At 35.5% G+C, this 22,579-nt stretch overlaps 1 protein-coding gene across 1 annotated transcript in view; it reads right to left on the bottom strand.

Annotated features, from left to right (window-relative positions):
* The window catches only part of Dchs2 (dachsous cadherin-related 2), a 250,204-nt gene that overhangs the window by 54,090 nt on the left and 173,535 nt on the right, over window positions 1-22,579 (bottom strand). Inside the window, exons 9-14 of the mRNA XM_071614027.1 lie at window positions 21,192-21,291; window positions 15,951-16,108; window positions 14,022-14,865; window positions 10,025-10,264; window positions 4,002-4,136; window positions 3,555-3,764 (exon numbers count right to left, since the gene is read on the bottom strand). Coding sequence (XP_071470128.1) covers window positions 3,555-3,764; window positions 4,002-4,136; window positions 10,025-10,264; window positions 14,022-14,865; window positions 15,951-16,108; window positions 21,192-21,291 — 1,687 coding nt within the window. The remainder of the gene's footprint in view (window positions 1-3,554; window positions 3,765-4,001; window positions 4,137-10,024; window positions 10,265-14,021; window positions 14,866-15,950; window positions 16,109-21,191; window positions 21,292-22,579) is intronic.

Genomic DNA, 22,579 nt, shown 5'->3' with positions numbered 1-22,579 from the left:
CTTTTCCATGGTATAAAGTATAATAAAAGTTAAAACTAAACACAAATTCAAAATGTTTCAAAGTCATCCTGGTAAATTTGGGAGGAAATGTGGTTCAAAGACTTGCTAGTCATATTCTCAAATGAGTGACAAAATGAAAGGACCACGTCCAATATTATGGGACCTTATTAGAATTTAAGTACTGGAGGTATATGAGAACAAAGTGGAATGGCTTTGGAGGAAAGCAACTGTCATAATGGATGCTGGGGATGAGGAGAGGGTCCTGCGGTTTTATTTAGAGAAACAGTTGATCTATAACCAAAGTACAGATGGTCAGACAAGCCTACATTTCTGTGGTATTTGTGGATGACAAAGTGATTAATTCACTCAACAAACATTTAATAAGCACCTATCATGTGCCAAGTGTAAGTAATTACTGTGTGCTAAGTGTATGTTTAACATTGGGAATTTGAAGAGGTAAGATATTATCTGACTGCTAAGAGTTTAGAGTCTGGGAGGAAATGAATGCCGGTATCCAGACATTAAAATATAGTGTGAAAAATCCTATATCCTGGGAGGCCAGGGGAAGGATGCATAGCCTGGTGTTAGGATGGCCAGGAAATGCTTATTAGGAAAATTAATATCAAAAGTCACTCCTAGTCTGCCTAGTACATGCGAAGTTCAATCCCTAGTACTACAAACAAAACAAAATAGAAGGCCGGTAGGTTGTGGCTGGAGGAGGTAGGTCGCTGCAGGGGATGGGGGCGAGCCTTTGGGGGATATATTTTGTATCTGGTGAGTGGAGTCTCTGCTTCCTGATCATCAAGTCAACTCTTCTGCCATGATGTTCATCCACAGAATGGAGCTGGCTGGCTGTGGACTGAGACCTCTGAAATCGTGAGTCCCCAAATAATCTTTTCCTCCTCTAAAATTATTCTTGTCAGATCTTTTATTCACAGAAGCAAAAAAGCTGACTAAAACACTCCTTTAGAAAAGCCAGAGTACAAGTTTTGGAAAGAGTGTTCCATGCAGAGCAAATATCCTGTATGTAGCCCCAGGAATAGGAGAATTTAGCAGGTTGCAAATGTTTTCGAGTGACTAGAACACAGGGTTCCTTGGGTATTGGCGTGCAGAGGGTAGGGAAAGGGTTGACACAATGAAGAAGACATGAATTTGGGAGGTAGATAGAGGTTCAATCATGAAAGTCCTGAGCACACTGTTAAAGAGTCTCCATTTTATCTCAGAATCTATGGGGAGCTCCTGAAGGACTTTGACAGGACAGTGTCATGAATCAAATTTATGTTTTAAGAGGAAGACTGAAGCAGCAAGGCAAGGCTTGATTAGAATATGGGGAGATTAAGAGAGCATTGTAGTAATCTATAGTTGAGCAACAAACAGGTTCTGAAAATAATGTGTGCAAAGAGGAAATGGACATATTCCAAAGATACTAAGGAGGAAAAATAAGGAGGAAGGAAAAATTTATTTGATTTGGCTTAGGTAAATGCTATAGTTTGAATCTCGACTATTAAAGGCTTGGTCCCCGGTGTGGAGATATTGGGGATAGTGGAGCCTTTAAGAGGCGGAGCCCAGTGGGAGGAAGTTAGATCATTGGAGATATACTCTTTAAAGAGTCTGTGGGATCCCATTCCATCCTCCTGCTTTCTTTTGTTAACCCAATTTGTACTGTACATGAGTTTGCTCTTCCATGCCCTCCACCATGATGTGCCATCATAGGTCTAGAGCAATGTAGTCAATCCATCATAGACTGGAACCTCCAAAACTGTGAGCCATACTAAGTTCTTTCTTTGTATGTTAATTATCTCAGGTTTTGTTATAGTGATGGAAAACTGAGTAACACCACAAATGGATGATGTTTAGATGGTTGTTCTTAAAGAGTATATGAAGTGCATGTTTTTAAAGGTTATATGAAGCTTTCCAAGGAGTACCTGGAAACAGGTAGCTTTAAGGTATTTTCCAGAAGCTCAGTTTGCACATCCTTATTGTTAAAATTGTTTCACCTCAGAATTTACATATGATCATGGTGTTTACCTTGTCTAAATTTGCCTTTATCACTGCCCTTCTCACAAATTAAAAAAAAAAAGTTTCATCTCTCACCCAGATAAATGACTGCCAAATCAAGGGGTCATTCCCAATATTCATATTTAATACTGAAACAATGACTGACTTTAATGCCTGGGAGAAAACATTCTTTTGTATTCAGAAAGTGTGTTTGCTTTCAGCTAAATTATAGGACCTATTTAAGTTTTTAAGTGGTATATAAATAAAAAGAAGCACTATTAACTGATTTTGGGGGTGTATAGCTCAGGAAGAGCGCAAAAACCAACTTTACTTGTATCAAACAATGATCCTCCCATTAAAAAAAAAAAACCTGCAGAAGGTGCTGGGATTGTAGCTTCAGTGGCAGAGCATATACCTAGCATTACTAAAGGCCTGGGTTCAGTCCACAGCACCCAAAACTGAATGAATGCATGCATGCATGAATGAATGAATGTGCATAGGGACTTTCTCAGTTCTTTTTTTTTTTTTTCTTTTTTCTTTTTGGAGCGGGTACCAGGGATTGAACCCAGGGGCACTTAACCACTGCGCCACATCCCCAGCCCTTTTAAAAAATATATTTTATTTAAGTTGCTGAGGCTCGCTTTGATCCTCCTGCCTCAGCCTCCTGAGCTGCTGGGATTACAGACGTGCACCAGCATGCCCAGAGGAACCCTCAGTTCTTATATATGTAACAAAGAAAAACAGCAGCAGACTTGGCACTACAGCTTGTTTTATCCTGGGGAACAGAAGTGCATACTCATATTCCTAATTACTGAGAAGTTGAGGCAAGAGGATTAGCCCATAAATTTGAGGCCAAACTGAGGAACATAGCAAACTACTGTCTCAAAAAAAAAAAAATTGCATGAATTCATGAGCTAGAAAAAAAGCCCATCAATCTCATTAAGAGATGTATTTCCAGTCCAATATAATTTTAATTTCCATGTTAAATAGTGTCAAAACATGGAATGTAATTTTTCTATTTTTAATATTGCAATAATCACATCAATAACTACAGCCAAAATAACTTTTGAATTTGGACTCTATATTTACTTAAAAATTTATTAGATCTTATATTTCAGCATAAATATTTTAGTTGTAGGAAAATATATACAAAAATCAATCTTTTGTAGAAAAAAATCTATCAAATTATCATAAAATTTGGCAAGAATGTAAGAAAGAAACATTAATTAAAGAAGCAAAAAATAAAATAAGTGATCATTTGAAAGGGAAAAATATAGGAGAAAAGCTATTTGTTCCATCCATCTATCTACTACAGTTAGTATGAAAGCAAATTCACAATTTTCAAGGCCAGGATTTTAAAGAATTTGGAAGTTAGTGGTTCAGGGTGGCTGTGGGAGGGGTGGAAGGAAGCCCATGCCAAGTGTTACCCATCAGTTCCTACTGGGTGTGCATTATGCAAAAAAATACAACAGATGCCAGATACAGGAGAATTACCCTATAGGGCACATTGACTCCAGTCAGTCTCATGGACGGGGATTTTCATTAAAAGTACTTACCGATTATGTGAAATCTGATGGCTGCATTTTGGCCAGCATCCATATCAGAGGCCCAAACAGTATAGACAACCTCTGGCTTTTGGTTTTCCAGGACCTCAATGTCATGAACGGGGACAATGAACTCTGGCGCGTGATCATTCTCATCTTCAACAGTGCAGACGATAGTTGTGGTGCTGGACAATGATGGGACGCCCTCATCTCGCACTAGTACTGACATGGAACAGAAAGACAGCACCAATTGTGGCCGTTAACTCATACATGAAATGCATTGCTCTAGTTAGACAGCATCAGACTAAACTTATAGGTAGCACTGGGTCAATAATATTTAAAGATACGTTAATAAAATGTAAAATTTCACTGTGGATCTTTTTGGGGTTTTGGTGTGTGTGTGTGTTTTTTTTTTTTATATCATTGACCTTTGGTGGGGAGGGGGCAAAGATTCCTTACCTTGAAGGGCAAAAGCATCCTGAACTTCTCTGTCAAATGTGGTAGTTGTCACTACCTCTCCAGTGTCAGGATTGATCTCGAACAACCCAAAGGAAGCCCCTGGCATGATTTCAAACCGAAGCTTGGAATTGATTCCTTAAGGAAAATCAAAAGAAAAACCTAGCAATCATCTCTGTGGAATAAACTTGACTGTATTCCCATTCATTTTCCTTTGAACATGTCAGGCTGTAGATGAGGAAGGTGAGATTCTTAAACAACTTTCAAATTAAGGTGAAGGAAAATCTGTTTGGCTGTTCTTGTGAAATAAAAGCCCCATGAGCTGAAATGCTTTATTTTCAAAAGTCTTATGAGACTTCCCCATGGTGAATGCTTAGGATTTTTTCCCTCCCATAAAATTTTTCTTATGAGTATACAATTCTACAACGTATTCCTAATTACTCCTTCTAACACCCCCTGATCGTGATTTAATGGCATAATTGTAAGCTTGTGGGGCAAATGACAATTTCTGTGGATCAACCCTCTATTTAAAAGCCTGTGCTAAGTTATAAGATTTTGTTTATTTTCAGGAGGCAAAACCACAGAATTGCATATATATTTATTTTTGCTTTGTTTGTTTTTTCTTTTTTTTTTTTTTACTTAGTAATCAATGTCCTATCTGGAGTGAGAAATATGATAACACATTATTATGCATTTTAAAAATAATTCTTCCCATATTTTTTGGTGGTTTCAACTGATTGAGTTGCTTCTTTCTCCTCACACTCTTTAATCCTTCAGCACAAATGTGGCCCCATCAGACTTGAGAACCCGGAAGACAAAAATGAATAGAGATGATTTAGTTTAATTTCATCTCCTGGGTAATTCAATTAGAAATCCGCATCTGAAGATATTTATAGGCTAATGACACACACTTACTGAAGGGTGTGTGCGTGTGTGTGTGTGTGTGTGCCTCTGTGTGCACACACATCCGCATGGCACATCTCCTCTTAGACAACAATACCTGGGTCCGGTGCCTGCTTCATTATGTCCCCAAGACACCTCTCCTCAATGACACTTTTTACCCTATCCAGTCCAGTTCCAAGAACTGTCACTTTAGTAACCTGGCTTATTTCCTCAGGTCCCAAAGCTTTTTGCCATAGATGTCCAGCAAAACCTCAGTCCAGAACCATGCCAACCATCTCTCTGCCCACCTTGATTATCCAACAGATGGTACAATGGAGAAACAGGCCCCCCAGGCCCCTTCTCATGCCCTTCCTAGGTTTCAATAACCCCAATTTCCTCTCTGTGTTTCCCAGTGCTTCCAGAGTTATTTTTTCTAAGTTACCTTAGTATTCTCTTTCTGGTAATTCAACTGTACAGCACCTGTGTTGTAGCATCTCGTTTCCCTGACTGAAAGTGATTGATAAAGTACTTGGCAAAAGCAGTTCTCGGGTAATAGGGATTCTGGGATTGGTTTGATTCTGTGTTCGGCCTTCCATGCAGTGCTGAGTTCCTTGCTGTGGTAATGGGATTCTAGTAATTTAGCATTTGGGGTGAGGTCACGATTGAATTATCACCTGTGTTCCAAGGTGTTGAGAGTGACTGTTAAAGGACTCAAATTTGTTAGAGACCAAGTGGTGCTAACTTTGACTAGATAGTGGCAACAGAAATATGACTCAGGATGATATTCTGAATGTACTAGGAACTTAAAGAATGAAAACTACAAACTGAGGCTTTGAACTTGCAGCTCAAGTCAGCCATAGTTAGAGAACTAGCAAGTTTCTATGGGAGCCCTAAAATGAATCTCCCTGAAGATCAGACCCAAATTGACTGGCAGATGCAACAGGTACCCAGTAAGGGGATGTCTATATTTGTGAACACCCATGAACAGGATCAGATTTCAACACATTGCCGGAAGTCAAATGCAACTCTCAGTCAGAGATAGCTTATAGTTTCAAGAGAAGAGCAAGAGTTTTCTGCTTATCTTATATTGTCATAAACCTAGGAAATACATGTGGATTAGCAGAACTATACTCTATGTAGGTGGTAACTTCAATCAGCATGTAACTTCTTGTAGCAATGTTTCATGACCTAAGACTGGGGCATTTAACATTGAAATGCCCAGTGGTCTAGCCTATCTCCAAATCCCTCTGTTAGGACTTTGGTAAAATCAGAGTTGCTAGAATTGGGGTACAAAGTCTGTAACACTGATTTGGTCCCACTTTATATGGATTGTACAGAATCTAAAACTTTGGGTAAATACTGTTGGTTTAAAAAAAAAACTGAAGAGCATGTCAACCAGTAACTTTTAATAAAGTGCAGATGAACAGTTGATGGATATTTGGCCTCTGTAGATGACACTGGGGAAATATCACCCCATAAAGAAATTGCCTTAAAAAAATGCACAGCCAACTAGAGTTTCTACTACAGTGAGAAATTGTTATTGCAAAATGGCACATATTAAAATATTTTAACATGTGTGATGGTTTGGATCTAGAAATGTCCCTGGAAATGCTCATGTTTTGAAAGCATAGTTCCCAATACAGCAAAGTTCAGAGGTTGGGTTTTTTTTTTTTTTTTGGTACTGGAAATTGAGCCCAGTGTGCTCTACCACTATGCTGCACCCTCAGCCCTTTTTTATTTTTTTTATTTTAAGGTAGTTCTTGTTAAGATGCTAAAGATGGCCTCAAACTTGTGATCCTCCTGCCTCAGTCTCTCCAAGGTTGCTGGGATTAAAGGTATGTCACCTAGAGGTAGGGCTCTTAGGCAATGATGAGAGATATAACCTCACCTGTGGGTTAACCCATTTGATGTATTAATGATCTGAATGACAGGTGGGGTATGGTGCTTTGGGGATTATATCTTGTTCCTGGCTCTTCACAACTTCTGTTTCCTGGCTGCCATGAGCTGAGAGCCTGTCCTCTACATGCCCTTCCACCATGATGTTCTGCTCCATTTTGGACCCACAGCAACGAATTTGACTGACCATGGACTGAATCTCTGAAACCATGAGCCTCAAATAAGGTTTTCCGACTGTAAGTTGTTCTTGTCATGTTATTCGGTCACAGCAATGGAAAGTGACTCACACAACATCCTTATCCTTTGATATGTGCACAAATAAGTCTCCTTTTAAAGGTTGTACAGAATGATACCTTATAATTTCCTATGAGGTTAAAGACATCAGCCAGGTAGACGTAATTCTAAGGTTAAGGCAAAGAATCTATTTATTTTCATTAATTCTAAGATACATGTTTTATACATTTTCAATTTCTGAAATTAGATGCATCTTCTGATTAATGGTCCTTGGATTAATGGTCTTTGGATTCAAAGAAATATCATATCTTTCCCTGTCTATAAATATAGGTTTGAAAGGTGCAGTGGTATATCTGATGTAGGTGAAATCTTCCAGCAGATCAAGATGACCCCAGGCAGAGAATATATTTTTATGGAATAGAGAATAACATCTTATTAACTAATTCTATATTTATGTATGGCAATGTACTGTTAAACTATTTTGTATTCATCACTACTGAGCAATGTGAGCCATCTTCCCTGGTGGGCACGTCTTCATCCAGGGAGTTGGAGGGGCACCATAGGGACAGGACTTCACTCACTAACAATGGAGCTCTTGTTGGGAGCACCAAATGCTGCAGCAGTTTTAATACCTTAGTTAAAATCTGGTAGTTGTTTTTTCCTTTTAATACAAGAAGAAACTCCTGTTAGAATTAGTGTGAGTCATACATCATAAACATTCAGTGCGCAAATCCCTGTGGGTTTTGAATGCCAAACAACACCGTATGCTTACATTTTTTAAAACTGCATTGTAGAATGCTAGAAAACATATGTTAAGCTCGCTGGTTTTAAGTAACGCTATAGTATTTTTTAAAATACATACTATAAAGTAAACCATTCATAAATTCCAATGCAATGCCAGTTATGTTAAAATCTTGACTATGTCATTTCTTATGCATAATCCTCTTTCATTGTTTTAACCCACTAGGTAGAAATTTTAGAACTGTATTGAGAGAAAATATATTCAAAAGCTAATGCACACATAGCAGTATTTACATGTATTTACATAACCACCTTCTTAACCAATCTGGCCTCACTAAAAACACTGAGATTTCCAGTAAATCAAAACCATCTCCAAAACACGCAAAGGTACATGAGACTCATGAAGATGTTAATGTTTGTGGTAAATACCCATTTATGCAAAGCAACAAAAATAATAATTGTGCATCTGAGTTTGCAGTCAGCAATCATAATTTCTAGAATAAATGAGCTTTCATTCAATTATAACTAACAGGATGCAGAATATTTATACTAAAAGAAAACAGCACTAACACTAGGCGATTTAACAGTAAAAATTAGAAGAGTATATTTATGGTAGTCATCTTTAGTTAATACATGCAAAATATTGGGAGAAAGTGTTTTCTCCCTTTCAAACATTAAAGGAAAAAAATACTTTCAGTAAAGCCCATTGCAAAAAATATAAAACTTGAAAAATAAAGGAAGAGAGAATTTTACATGATTGTTAAATCACATAGCATCAGCAATAGGTTCAATGTGTGTCTATACACTTTCAGGAGTGGCTTCTATGTTATCTGGAGCTCTGCATTGCTGTTTATAACAGAGGAGGCCCTAAGAGAACCTCACAGAACTGAAATTATTGTGAATCACAAAGCTAGTGTATATTCCCCATTGTTGCTAACACTCTAAAAATGATCATTTCTGGCTACGTCCTGAACAGATTCTGAAGCACAGCCTGGGACAACGGTGAGCTTGCTCTAGTACTATATCTTTGAACATAGGAAGGAAAACTCTTTGATCACACTGCCCCGCTCTGGTCAAAGAGAGAAAATTAGGTTAGCCTTTGAAACTGTTCTAGCATCTAACACAAATTCATGTAAAATGTACTTCATTAAAAGATATGGCAAAAGAGCCAAATAGTATGTAATTCAGCTTAAAAGTTGAAGAAAATCTTGGAGTCTTTTGACTTAACAACTTGGCAAGGGGTAATGTATTATTGTTGATACTATTATTTCCATAGAAACATCTTTTACAATTCTTAAAAGAATAGAATAAAATATTATATTGATATATAACGCCCCTTGCTATGTACAAACGCAAATTTTAAAGACTGGCTTATTAAATTACAGATGGAAAAATTGAGAATATGCTGCTAATATGAAACACTGCTCTATACTTTTAATCATTGTTTTGTTTAAAAGAAAAACCAAGTTAGTTATTGAAGTTGCCAAATCTTAAATGCCAAAAGAGTTACAGAGCTATTGAAAAGCAAGTCTCAGAAATTTATAAATTCCTAGCCAGGGCAACTGTTCACTCTGTTCACTGTTATTGTCTTTAGTTGATATTAATAATAATAGTAATGATAGTAGTGATGGGCAAATAACACTGACCATTTATTGTGTCAGTCACTGGTCTAAATTCCATACATGTAATAACTCTTTCACACTCGTAAGAGAGTTGTACAGAATGATACCTTACAAACCTTTTAAAATGTGGTTCTCATAAGAGAACTATAAATTAGACAGCATTTTTAGCCCTATTTTACAATTAGCAGAACAGTGAGGATTAGTGACTTGTTCTCCATTCCACAGCTTAAATGGATGCTAATTCTGGGATTCTCACCTAGGCCATCTGATGCCATCTCTTCCACTCTGCTAAAATATTGAGGAAATAAAAAAATTTATTTGTCTTCTTTACTTGAGCCATCTCTTACGCTGGGAAATAAATGTCATTCTTCCTCTATAATTCTTTTTACTATCAAGATCAAATCAATAAGTCGCATGTTAATTAGTTATGTACTGCTCTAGTATAAATGATAATAAAGATCCATATAAACAAATGCTATAAAAGGCACAATTATCTTGATGTGTGTGTGGCTATGTGTATTCAAATGAAGGAAGCATTAGAAGTCTGAGACAACTAGCAACTGAGCGTGACTATTTTAAACTAAGTTAATGATAGTTTTTGAGTGCCTTTTTTTTTGTATTAACTACCCAGTTTCTGTATTCTTATATTACCTGAATCTCTGTCCTGAGCTTCAACCCTTGTGACAAATGCCCCTGGACGTTGGTTTTCTTTAACTGAAGCTTCATACAGGTGCTGCATAAATTCTGGTGCATGGTCATTTACATCAAGAACAGTAATTGTCAAGGTCTGTGATGAAGAAAGTGCTGGCATGCCATCATCCAGGGCCAGAAGGGTCAGAATGTGCTGAGTTTTTAGTTCATAATCCAAAGGACGAATTGTAGTTAGTAAGCCTGTTTTGAAAGAGAAAAAAAAAAGCAGTGTGTTATGAATATTCCTTAGGTTGGTTATGTTCATTCTACCCATGTCAAACTTATTTAAATTGATAAACACTCAATTTTCTTTTCTTATTTTTTTTAATATTTATTTTTTAGTTTTCAGTGGACACAACATCTTTATTTTATTTTTACGTGGTGCTGAGGATCAAACCCAGTACCCCACGCATGCCAGGTGAGCGCGCTACCACTTGAGCCACATCCCTAGCCCAACACTCAATTTTCATTGTTAAAGAATGAATATATTAAACCAACTTTAAATTCGTATATTATCCAGAATTAACAGTTCACATTTTTTAGTCAGAAAAATCAATTTATTTATGGGGATGAATGAAAATTCAAAAACCATCTATTGTTTCCCAGAAGGACAACGTGGCATGAATTATGATGTCATTTGCTGGTAAATGGATGGAACCGGAGAACATCATGCTAAGTGAAATAAGCCAGACTCAGAAAGTCAAGGGTTGAATATGTAGAAGATAAAGAGAAGAAAGGAATAAAACACAGAACCTCAAAAAATAGAAGGGAGTAGAGTACAGGAAGGATATTGAGGGGGAGGGAGGAGAGAAGGGAAAGGGAGACACCGGAGAACGAAATCAACCAATGTTCAATGTGCATGTACAGGCATCGCAGTGACACCCACTCTTAGGTATGATTATAATACGCCAACTGAAAGACAAATATAGAGAAGTGAGTTCAGTAGAGTAGAGGAAAGGCACCAAGGGGAGGGAGGAGAGGAGAAAAAGAAGTACTAGAAAATTATGTTTTACGCATGTATAAAAAATGCTGCAATGAGTCTCACTGTTATGTATGATTACAATACACTGATTAAAAACATAAAATTATTTGCTTACCCAGTATTTCCCTCACTTAAACGATATTTGTGATATTAACAACACATATTTTCATGTCACATGATATTCCATGTTTAAAAGTGATTGCGTTATAAAAATTTGAGTATGACTACATTACTTAAAGATGTTTGATTTTTTTTTTTTTTTTTTTGGTACTGGGGATTAAACCCAGGGGCACTTAACCACTAAGCCACATCCCCAGTCCTCTTTTTTTTTAAATTTTATTTACAGAAAGGGTCCTGCTGAGTTGCTTAGGGTCTCATTGAGTTGCTGAAGCTGGCTTTGAACTCACAATCCTAAGCCTCAGCCTTCTAAGCCACTGGGATTACAAGCATGTGTCATCATGCCTGGCAAGATGTTTGATTTTTGTTAAAGAGTTCTGGCTTCTTTACACTTAATCTGAGTTAACTGTCTTATTTTTTTTTTTTACAATAAAGAGCAAGGGTGCTATAACATGGCTGTATCATATTGCCATTGAAGCACATAATCCATATGAGTAAAGTGCTTTACAAAGCTAGTCATTGTAAGATTCCAATTGTCACATTTTTCTTTTAGAACTGCTGATTTCTTCTCTCATCCTTTAAGAACTTTTCTTCAAATAATTCAAGAGGTTTATGAAATCAAACTTTATAAAGATAGTTTCTCAATAATTACTCATCACGTCATATCTCACAGCCATTAAAGCCATTTCTCTATAAGAAACATAAATCTTGTGAGAGGAAAAAATTTCACCTCATATGGATGCATTTGGCTATTACCATTTTAAGTCTTTGAAAAATATCTCAACTGAAACAGCCATTGCAATTGCTCAAAAACCACCACACTGAGATACAATTCTAATTTTATTCATTCTCTTTAACAATCTGAAATAGACCTTCCTTGGTCATGTTGGAAAACATTTTAAGTATCATTGAAATAGGTCCTTGGAGAGCCCCAGCCTGTGTCTGGACTATCTCCCTGTCAGTTGGGCATTTAGGTGGTGTCTATGCATGCCTCTGAATGGAAACATATGCACAGGATTTAATAAATATTTTGATGAAAATTTCCAACAGAATAGAGCTAGACTACAATCATGACTTCCAAATCCTGCACATTCAGTTCCATTCCAAATAATGCTCTTATTAGCATTTGTGCCAAATGGTGTACATCTGAGATTTTTTCCTGAGGCTTATATAGAAATTTTTTTTTAGAGAATAAGATAGAAGTCTATTAATTTTTCAATTTCCCCTGAAAATCAAGGAGAAGGAAATTCATTTCCAAATTCAGAACACTACTCTTTGTACATATATACTCTTTCATCAAGTCACATCAAAACTTAGAGTAGTTGTTATGTGGCAACAAACAATTGAAGTCACAGTGAGAGACATTTTCACAAAGTATTTGACAGTGATCTTCTAAACACAAAAGGGTACAATATATGTGAAAAGCAACACCCTTAATGTCCACATGAATTCAACCATTAAAACATGTATATATTATTTTCAATTATTTACAAATATTTGTTTACATAATATAAAGATAAGTTTCTGTGTCTAAGTCTTTAAAGAGTGGTATTGATTTGTCATGTTCTTGCCTTGATTTACTTTTAGCTTCATCTCTTACTGCAAGGTCCCATGATGGAGGCAAAGAAGTTTGCTATTGTATATTCAGCCTATGAGATGTGAGCTAGCTGTAGTGTACCTACTATTAACAAACAGGCAAATTAAAGTTAGAACATTATTATGTTTCTGTGAAAAGTGTTACTGAAATTTTGATAGAGATTGCACTGATCTGTAGATCACTTTGGATAGTTTGACTGTTTGAACCATATTGAGTCTTCCACTCCATGAACATGGGATATCTTTCCATTTGGTTGTGCCTTCTTTAACTCTTTCATCAGTGTTTTGTAAATTTTGGTATAGCAGTTGCTCACCTCCTTAGTTAAGTTTAGCCCTAAGTATTTTTACTCCTTTTGGTGCTATATTAAGGGAGCCATTTTCCTAATTTCAAGTAGCTTCTTATTAGTGTATAGAAATGCAATTGATTCTGTATGTAGATTTTATATTGTGTAACCTTACTGAAATTGTTTATTATAAGAGTTTTTTTGTTTGTTTGTTTTTTGTAAAATCACCATGGTTTTCTATTTAAAAGATTGTGTGTTCTGCAAACAAGGATACTTTTATTTCTTTCTTTCTGATTTGGATGCATTTTTACTTCTCTTTCAATTAAAGTTTCTTATTACCTATTTACATTTATCCTTTTAATATTCTTTTCCTTTAAAATAATAGTTCTCAAGATATATATGCTTTAAAAATGTTTGAGTTGTTACACTTTTTAACTTATATATGATAAGTGCAGAGGTAGTACTTTAAGTTGTAAACATTTCTAGATTTCTCAAAAAAGAAAAAAAAAAGAAAAGAAAATTATCACACAACATGGAACCCCCGCTTCTGGATGTTTATCCAGAAGAACTGGAGTCAAATGGAATACTATTTAGCCTTCAAAAAAGAAGGAATTTCTGTTAATATGTGATAACATGGATAGACTTTGAGGATATTATGCTAAGTAAAATAAGCCAATGACAGAAATATAAGTATGTCATTATTCTGCTCATAGGAGGTATTTTGAAATAGTCAAATTCATAGAATCAAAGAGTGCAATGGGGATTGTCCAACTGGATGGAGGGAGAAAGGGAGAAATCATAGTTTTGGTTAAATGAGATGAATCAGCTGTAGAAATCTGTTGCATAACATGATACCCAAGGTCAAAGATCACGTATTATACAAACAAAACTTTGTTAAGAAAGTAGGTCTCATGTTAAGTTTTCTTACCACAATAAATTTAAATAGAAAATGTTTAAAGTGACACACAGGACACTGTACCTGACGACTCATCCAGCACGAAGGTCATGTGGTCATTTCCTGAGAGGATGCTGTATGTTACTTCTCCATTCCTTCCTTCATCTGGATCTTGAGCACTCACGTGGTGCACCACGGAGCCCACCGCAGCATCCTCTCTGACATAGGAGATGGGGAAAGTCGTGAAAGTAGGCCTGTGGTCATTTGCATCCAAAATCACCACTTTTGCTACCAGTGATCTCAGTCGCCGGTCTGTCACGTTCACAGCCTGATCGGAGGCGGTTACTGTCAGAGTGACAGCTGGGGTACTCTCTCTGTCCAGAGGGGAGGCGGTGACTAGCATGCCAGATGAGGGGTGGATGAGAAATGGATTCATTCCAGGATGGTGGGATTCAATGAAGTATTGTATCCTACTGTTCAAAAAGCTGCCATCACCGTCTTTGGCATGGAATTCGTACACCAGAGTTCCTACCGGCACATTCTCTTCTACACTTATCACAATGAACTCATCCTGGAAAGATGGAGAATGGTCGTTCTGATCTTCCACATCAATACTGAGGAAGACGGTGCTGTTCGGGGGAGGATGTTTGCCTCGATCTTCAGCAATCACCCTGAAAAGGTAATGAGATGTCGTTTCATAATCAAGTGCCTTAGAAAGGTACAAGTCTCCCGTTGAGCTGTCGATTTCAAAGTGACTATCCTTGTCATTGGCAGCAATGATAAAGTGTAGCTTTCCATTGTGATGCTGTTGAAGGTGATCGGGTGACTTTATCAAGCTCATTATTTTTGCCGGCTTCAAGTTTTCTGGTATAACCAAATGTCTGATGTTCTGAGAAATGATAACTCTCCCTTTGTAGAGTGGTATCACCTGGAGCAAGAATAAAAAAAAAAAAAAAAAAAGAGCTGTGAGTTTGGAGTATTTTTAAGCAATTAATAAAATAGTAACATAATATTAAATACTAATACATGTTACAATATTAGTTTGGAAACTAATTCCTACTTGTGCAATATATACATGTTACTTGGTCAGAAAACATGCCTCATAAGATTAAAAATTGCATAATATTTAGGATATAGGAAATGACATGATTTTCCACTTTTTGTGATGTGTGAAATGGTAGTTTTGTGAGGCCATGTTGAAATATAACCTTGTGGTTCTTCAAAGGAAATGTGGGACAGCTGGTTCTCCAAATTACTGTAAATCCTAGAGATCAATTTATCCATAATGACATCTTTGTACATGTAAATGGCATGTATCTTTGTCTGAAATTTAAAAAATAATTGAGGTATAGCTATGTAGATTTTTCTCCAAATCTTTATTTCTTGAATCCATAAAGAATATAATCTGAAAACACAATTGTTGGGGAAATATATTCTTGATTATATACATATATTTATATTAATATCACTGGGTATCATGTGCATCAACAAAGAACTCTACCTGTGCAGTCACTCGGTCTTAACTTTGGTTGGAGGGCTTTTCTTATCTCAAGACTTCGTAGAACTTGTTTGATTTAAGTAAAGCCTTTTTAAGGCTTTTAAAATCCATATTTTTTAATCCATATTTTTATGGATCTTAAGCAACTGTTCTAAGCTTTAAAGATTGCAAAACTCTAAGTGATTTGTGACATGGCCCTTGTTTACATACAAATTTCTCCTAACAATTTACCAGGTCCTTCCCATCAGGATATAATAAAATAAAAGACATAACATAAACAAAGCAACCTAAATGCCCACGGAGTGATGAATGCCTTGTCAAGAACTGCCCCAAACTAATTCTAAAAGTTATATGGATTTAAATCAATTCCTAGGGATAACAAAGAAATAAATATATGTGCAAAGTGATCTTAAAATAGTATTCATGTATTGAATGTATTTTCACTCTCTACACTTGTATACAAATCAAACAAAACCTTCAGAATATTCTTTCACATTTTATGGTGACAACATTACCTGAATATTAACAATTGCCTCTCCGTGAAGGGCAGGTACTCCCTGGTCACTGGCGATAACCGTCATCCTGTAGGAAGGTCGATAATCATGTGAAAGCATCGTGGTGGTTCTTATTTCACCATTGTTGGCATCGATCTTAAAGTGATCAGAATAATTTTCTACATACGCACACACACACACAAATTAAGAAACAAATGTTAATTGACCAGGCAGAAAACCAATTAATCCAATGTATCTATGATCTTTTGGAATATGTATTTGCCTTAAGTTCCATGACAGCTTGAACATCTTGGAGGTGACAGACTCAAACCTTACACAATGTATCGAAATGTCATATGCTACCACATTAATAAGCACATCTTTTAAGTTTTCATGTATCTGTTCAAATAAATTTAAATTAAACAAGACAAGAAGACCATGAACTGTAAATATAATACATTTTTTTAAAATGTTCAAGCATATTAAACAAGTACATAAAATGACATAATCAACTTTCTTGTGCTCTCACTGCCTAGCTTCGATAATTATCAATTCATGGACAATCTTAATTCATCTATTCCTAGTTTTTATATTTCCCATCCCCCATTTCTTTCTGAACAAGAAGGAAATCATAACATTTCCAGAAATCATATCATTTCTTCTGTATACACTTCAACATGCATCTCTAACAGATAATGAATGCTTTTAAATAATTATAGTACCATGAAATACTTTTAAAAATAACAGTGATCCTTTAACATCATCAAATATCCAGGAAGTTTTCAGATTTCTGATAGTCCCATAAATATCTTTTGGTTGGATTCTTCAAATTAGCATCAAAATAAAGTTTGTAGAGTTCATATTTCTTGAAGTCATTCATTCCTGCCGTATATCTCTCTATTTCATCCTTGCAATTCATTTGGTGAAGAAGCTGAATCATGTCTCTTGAAGTTTCTCATGGTTTAAATTGGGTTGTTGCATTGCTGACAGGTGGCTTCATATCTTCCTCTGGTTGTCGAATTGGAAGGGGGATCTGGAAAACTGATGGGACTCGTGTGGATTTCTCAGCCAGACAACAGCACAAACAGTGCTTCCCTCCAAAGGCACCTGCTTGGCTGCCTTTTGGTTTTGATGTTGACCTTGTTGATTCACAGCCTAGATCTATGGACTCATAAGGACTGCAAAACATACAACATTAACGTGCTGTATGCTCATTTATGAGCCAGAATATTTCAATAAAAGAAATTGCCTTTCATCTATTTTTTTGATAAACCAGAGGAACCGTTTATTACAGGAAAGACAAGATAAATGCTTGATACTAAACTTTTAACTATCTTTGAAATAATGGGTGGGTTTACTAATATCCTCCAATGTACCAACTATAAGTACAGTTCTATGTTTTTGTTTTTTTTTTACAAATTATTAAGCATGACATTAAACAAATGTCCTTCAACATATTGTCATTATTATCATTAATGGTGCTCATATGGTTGAACACTGGGATCATCTTAAATATGATTCCTGGACCACTTGGATGGAATTCCAATGATCTTCATAAACTCCTTGTAAGGGGTAGAGCAAAAACCAAAATGGTGCAGACTCTTTCTGTAGATTTCTTGTGTAACATCTATAATCAGTCATTTCTCTAACGACTTCTGGTTCCTTTTGGTGGAAAATGGTTTGGGGAGACCATATTCTGGACATTAGGGATGTTCATTATTTTGGGGTTGATCATCACTTCTAGGCCTTTTCAGTGGACAGAGAACAGACACACTTATGCACAAAAATATATCATAAGTTCATATAGATGTTTATAATTCAGATTGATACCACAGGGTCTTGAGTTAAATAGCAGATTTTATTCTTTAATTAAACCCGAATACTCCAAAAAATGGAAAAAAAAAAAAAACAAAGCCTCAGACAAAGCCCGAGTGGCTAGAGTCTTCCATTCTTTGTTTAAACAATTGCCGAGTCACTAGTATTGAATGATACCAATTATCAAACATATAAAGTCAAATAAAAAAGAACTCCTGCCTTTAAGAAACTCAGATATTGAGCAAGAAGTTATGTAACATTTATTAGTTGTGATTTCTGTGATATAATACACTCACTTTAGTCTCACCAGAATACTGTGGCGTGTTCTCAGGAATATGATTCAAATCTCTGTTCCCATTTCACTAATTTTTGTCTTGTTTTTCTATTATATTTTGTAGTTGCCTCTATTTTGTAATGAGATAAAGTTACTGCATTTTTACATTGCTACATTCCTAAAAGTTATTTTGGAAACCAGGCTGATCAATTCTCAACATTTCCTCAAGATTTTAAATGAAATGACCAAGTATAAAGAAATCAGTGGGCCTATATATACCTCCAGATCTTGTTCCTCTCTTCCTTATCCATAGAAAGCCACTTTACCTAACTGAAGTGAAGGTTTATGTATCTATTCCATACATTCATAAATATGCATAACATGGTTTTGCTTGTTTTTAAATAATGGTATTACAGCAGGATTATAGCCCAACGTAAGGATGTGTGCATGTGTGTTCCTCTTCACCCCTGTGGCTTTTCATAGGTGGACCATGTTCTCTTTCCCTGCTCAGAATAAAACAGGAAAAAATATAATACAAAGATCTTACTGGTCTTACTGATCTAATAACCAGAGGAAGATCTTTGAATGCATGCTTGAAAAGCCACTTTCCTTCCTGGGACCAGATTAGAATAAATTACAAGACTAGAAAGAGAAAGCTGAGCAGTAATTAATGGGGAGACAAAAAATTAAGAATAAAATTTAAAAGGAGAAAGAATAACTGTCTTTAAATATAGTTCTTCTAATCCCACTATTATGTAAAATTATAATGTACCAATTTTGCAAAAAGGAAAATTAAGTGAAAAATATTAGATAGATCTGCTTCAGTAGGCTCATTATCTCTGCAAAATCACTATTCCAAAACACTGTTTAAGTATACTGAAAAAGTTGGAAAGACCTTCTGAAATGTTTACAGGTAGAGAAATCAGGATGTGGGCATAGGAACATGAAAGGAGAACTTGCCCAGGATCCAGGAGGTGATGAGAGGAACAAGTGGAACTCCCCCAGAAAGAGGTGACACAATGATCTGAGAACCACTGTTATAGAGTAAGATACTTTTTTTTATCTTCTGTAACCTGCCTTTTTTACATAAAATTCAAGGTTTTTCTGGGATCATGTATGCACAGCTCCATACACTCAATTTCATTGTAGAGTACTTTACCATATTATGTAAACAATTCAAGCAATGCTTCAATAAATATTCTGCTACAGATCTTGTCCTGCACGTATCTGAGTTTCTCTGAGGTGTACAGCAGAAATGAAACTTCAAGGGCTCACTGTGAGCACACCTCCAATTCTATCAGATATCATCCACTCTTCTTCAAAGTAGTTATGCCAACAAGGTTGAGCGTGTTTTAACATGTTTTTGATGATTCAGGCTCCTTTTTAAAATTTGAATGTAGCTTTATTGATCTGTTTCTTTGTAAATTTTTGCTTTTCTTGTTTAAAAATCATTCTTTGCCCTCAGTGCTAATATCAAATCAATCTCTCATATTTTCTTCTGTAAGATTTCAAGGATTTTCCTACTTAAACCACCTCATCTTTGATAGATTGAGAGGTAGATATATAATTTTATTTTGCTGATAGTATATCTTTTCATACAAGTCTCCATTTATGTGGGATGAGTTCTCTATTCTTTCCCACTGCTCTATTTGTTAATCAAAGAATCAATACAATATTGTCTTAATTACAGGATTTTTTTTTGTACTGGGGATTGAACTCAGGGGTAATTAACCACTAAGCCACATCCCCAGCACTTTTTATATTTTATTTACAGACAGGGTCTCACTAAGTTGCTCAGGGCCTCACTAAGTTACAGAGGCTGGCTTTAAACTCGTGATCCTCCTGCCTCACCCAGCCTTCTTCTGAGCCACTGGGATTTAATTACAGAGGATAAATATCCTAGTTGTTCTTTTGACATTGTGTTAGTTATTCAGTGATTTTTGCTCTTCCGTGTGACTTCCAGAATCAGTTTGTCAAATTCCACCAAAATTCAGTGAGGTTTCAATTGGAAATACACCAAATTTATATATTTAAATCATTTTCATCTTTTGGATATAGAGACTTCCTAAGTATGAACATGACACAGTTTTTAATTTCATTGGTTGGCTATTTCATTTGCCTTTTTCATTTATCTTCATTAATATTTTGTAACTTTCTTCATACAGGTCTTATACATGTTTTATTGGAATTTTCCCTATGCCTCTTAATAGGCACAGATCCTGATTTAGGGAGTTCTGAAGCTTATATAATTTAAGGGGTCCTCCTAGAGAAAAATATATAAATTGCCTACCATCCCCCTTTCCTGGAGAAGGTCACATAGTCAAGGACCTTGAAACTTAAGCTTCATTAGCTTTGCAATGAATCTGCTCTCACTCTATGGTTCTTTATGGATTCACTACAAAGAATGAGATCTTTGAAAAACTGCCTAATTTAAAAAGTGCTAGTGAGTTTTGTACGTGGCTCTGGGAAAAATATACTACCCTATTAATTCCAATACTTTGCCTATAGTAGTACATCTTGGGTTTTCCATGAAGACAGTCAAATTATCTGCAAGCAATGGCAATATTGTCTCTTGTTTTATTGTCTGTGTCAAACAAGACAAAGCACCAAATGTCTTTTAAAATGGTCTAAGATACAATGCAAACTAAACCTAATCACCAGAAAAAAATCTGAGGCCTGCAAATTTTAAGACATAAAAGCAAAACTGTTGCAATGAAGTTCCCACATACACAACACATATATGGTAATAATTTATGGTACAGTACCAGTAGGTATAATTTACACTGATGTTAAGAGCAGTCCCTCTTCATATAGATTCATAGATGTTTGGCACTTGTAACACACTAACTACCATTTCTTATTTACTAGCTACTACTTGCCTTCTGGTAATAGTTAATTTGTACTTTGGATTAGTACAAATTACTCATTTAAGGTGGATGGTTTCTATTTAGTACATAGAAAAGTTTTCACTAAACTCATAAGATTATTTTTTTAAATGAAGTGATTCTTGGCAATAGCAAATAAATTTTGTTTTTAATTTTGTTATACTTAACTTTAACTAGAGAATTCTGAATAATTAAAATAGGATGCCGCTTCCTAGAAGGAGATAGAGAGCTTATAAATGACAGAGGAAATTCTAAAAACCATTCAGACTTAATATTAGTAAGTTTTACCTGCAGAGATTGAATATAGAACTTCTGCATTACTTCCTTCATCAAGATCCTTTGCAAAAACAGTTGTGACCAACATATTTACTGGTTGACCTTCTAAAACCTGTCATAAAAACACATGGCTTACAAAAAAGACAGCAACATTTTAAAAAGAAGCATCAGTTGGCCTTTAAATGAAAGGACACATTATACTATTATGCCTTTTTAAAAACTGTTTTAAAATCCATGTACCATCCAAATGTCTACCATAAGAAAAGTTACATGGGTGGAAGTCCATGAAAAGGATCCACCTTACAAATTTAAATCTTTTACACAGTTTGAACAAATTATCAGGGGCATTTGAACTAATTCTGCAAATAAATAAATAAATAAAAATGATGGAAATCAAATGAACAAAACAGTTATCTATTTTGGATGTTTTTAAAGAATTTTAGCATCTCATTCTCACCTTCTCAGGTCATTGTTTAAAAGGTAGTTGTTATAGTTCAAAATATGCTTAAGATAAATATGGCCCTTTATTTCAGGAAACATACCTCACACAGGAAACATATCTTCTTAATAGGAATTTTTCTGGAATATTGAAATGCACATGTGGAGTTAAACTCTCCAATTAAGCACAGAATATTTTAATGATAGAATTGCAAATTATATAATTACCTGATACTGTTTGGCTTTGGGATAATTTTTCTTTAAATATGGTTTCAGAAGATTAGTTTAAAGTTATTAAATTTTCAATAGCTTTTTTCAGTTGCTCAGTGTGTATATTTGAGCCCAGTTTGTCCAATTTGACTATTTTAGAGCAGTAGCTCTCAAACTTTTTATTCGTACAATGCATCCATTAAAAATAATTACAGCCGGGTGTGGTGGCACATGCCTGTAATCCCAGCAACTTGGGAAGCTAAGGTAAGAGGATTTAAAGTTTAAGTCCAACCTCAGAAATTTAGCAAGACCTTAAGCAACTTAGTGAGACCCTGTCTCAAAAAAATAAAAAGTAAAATAGAAAAATTAAAAATACATCAGTGGTAAAGCACTCCTGTGTTAAATCCCTAGTACCAAAAAAAAAAAAAAAAAGAAAAAAATTACAAGTATACAAATACCTCCAAGATATATTCACTTACTATGTACATGAATTAATATGCTAATTATACTGTACACATTGGAAAAGATGCAAAAACATACAAATGTACATGATATAAATGTAATTAGAAGTTTAAAATGACCATTTTAGATTTTAGATTGTTCCATGCTCTCAACTTCCCATCTTAGTGATGTGCATCATTTGCTCATAAGGATTTCAAAAAGATGCAAGCAAACTAGTGGTTAAATAATCCATGTGTGAGCATTACTGGAACCGAGGTAATCATATCTGTATGCAAAGGGCAGGAATACAT

The sequence above is a fragment of the Marmota flaviventris genome, chromosome 7, assembly GCF_047511675.1.
Source record: "Marmota flaviventris isolate mMarFla1 chromosome 7, mMarFla1.hap1, whole genome shotgun sequence".
NCBI lineage: Eukaryota > Metazoa > Chordata > Mammalia > Rodentia > Sciuridae > Marmota > Marmota flaviventris.
This window is presented reverse-complemented; position numbering and strand designations above follow the sequence as displayed.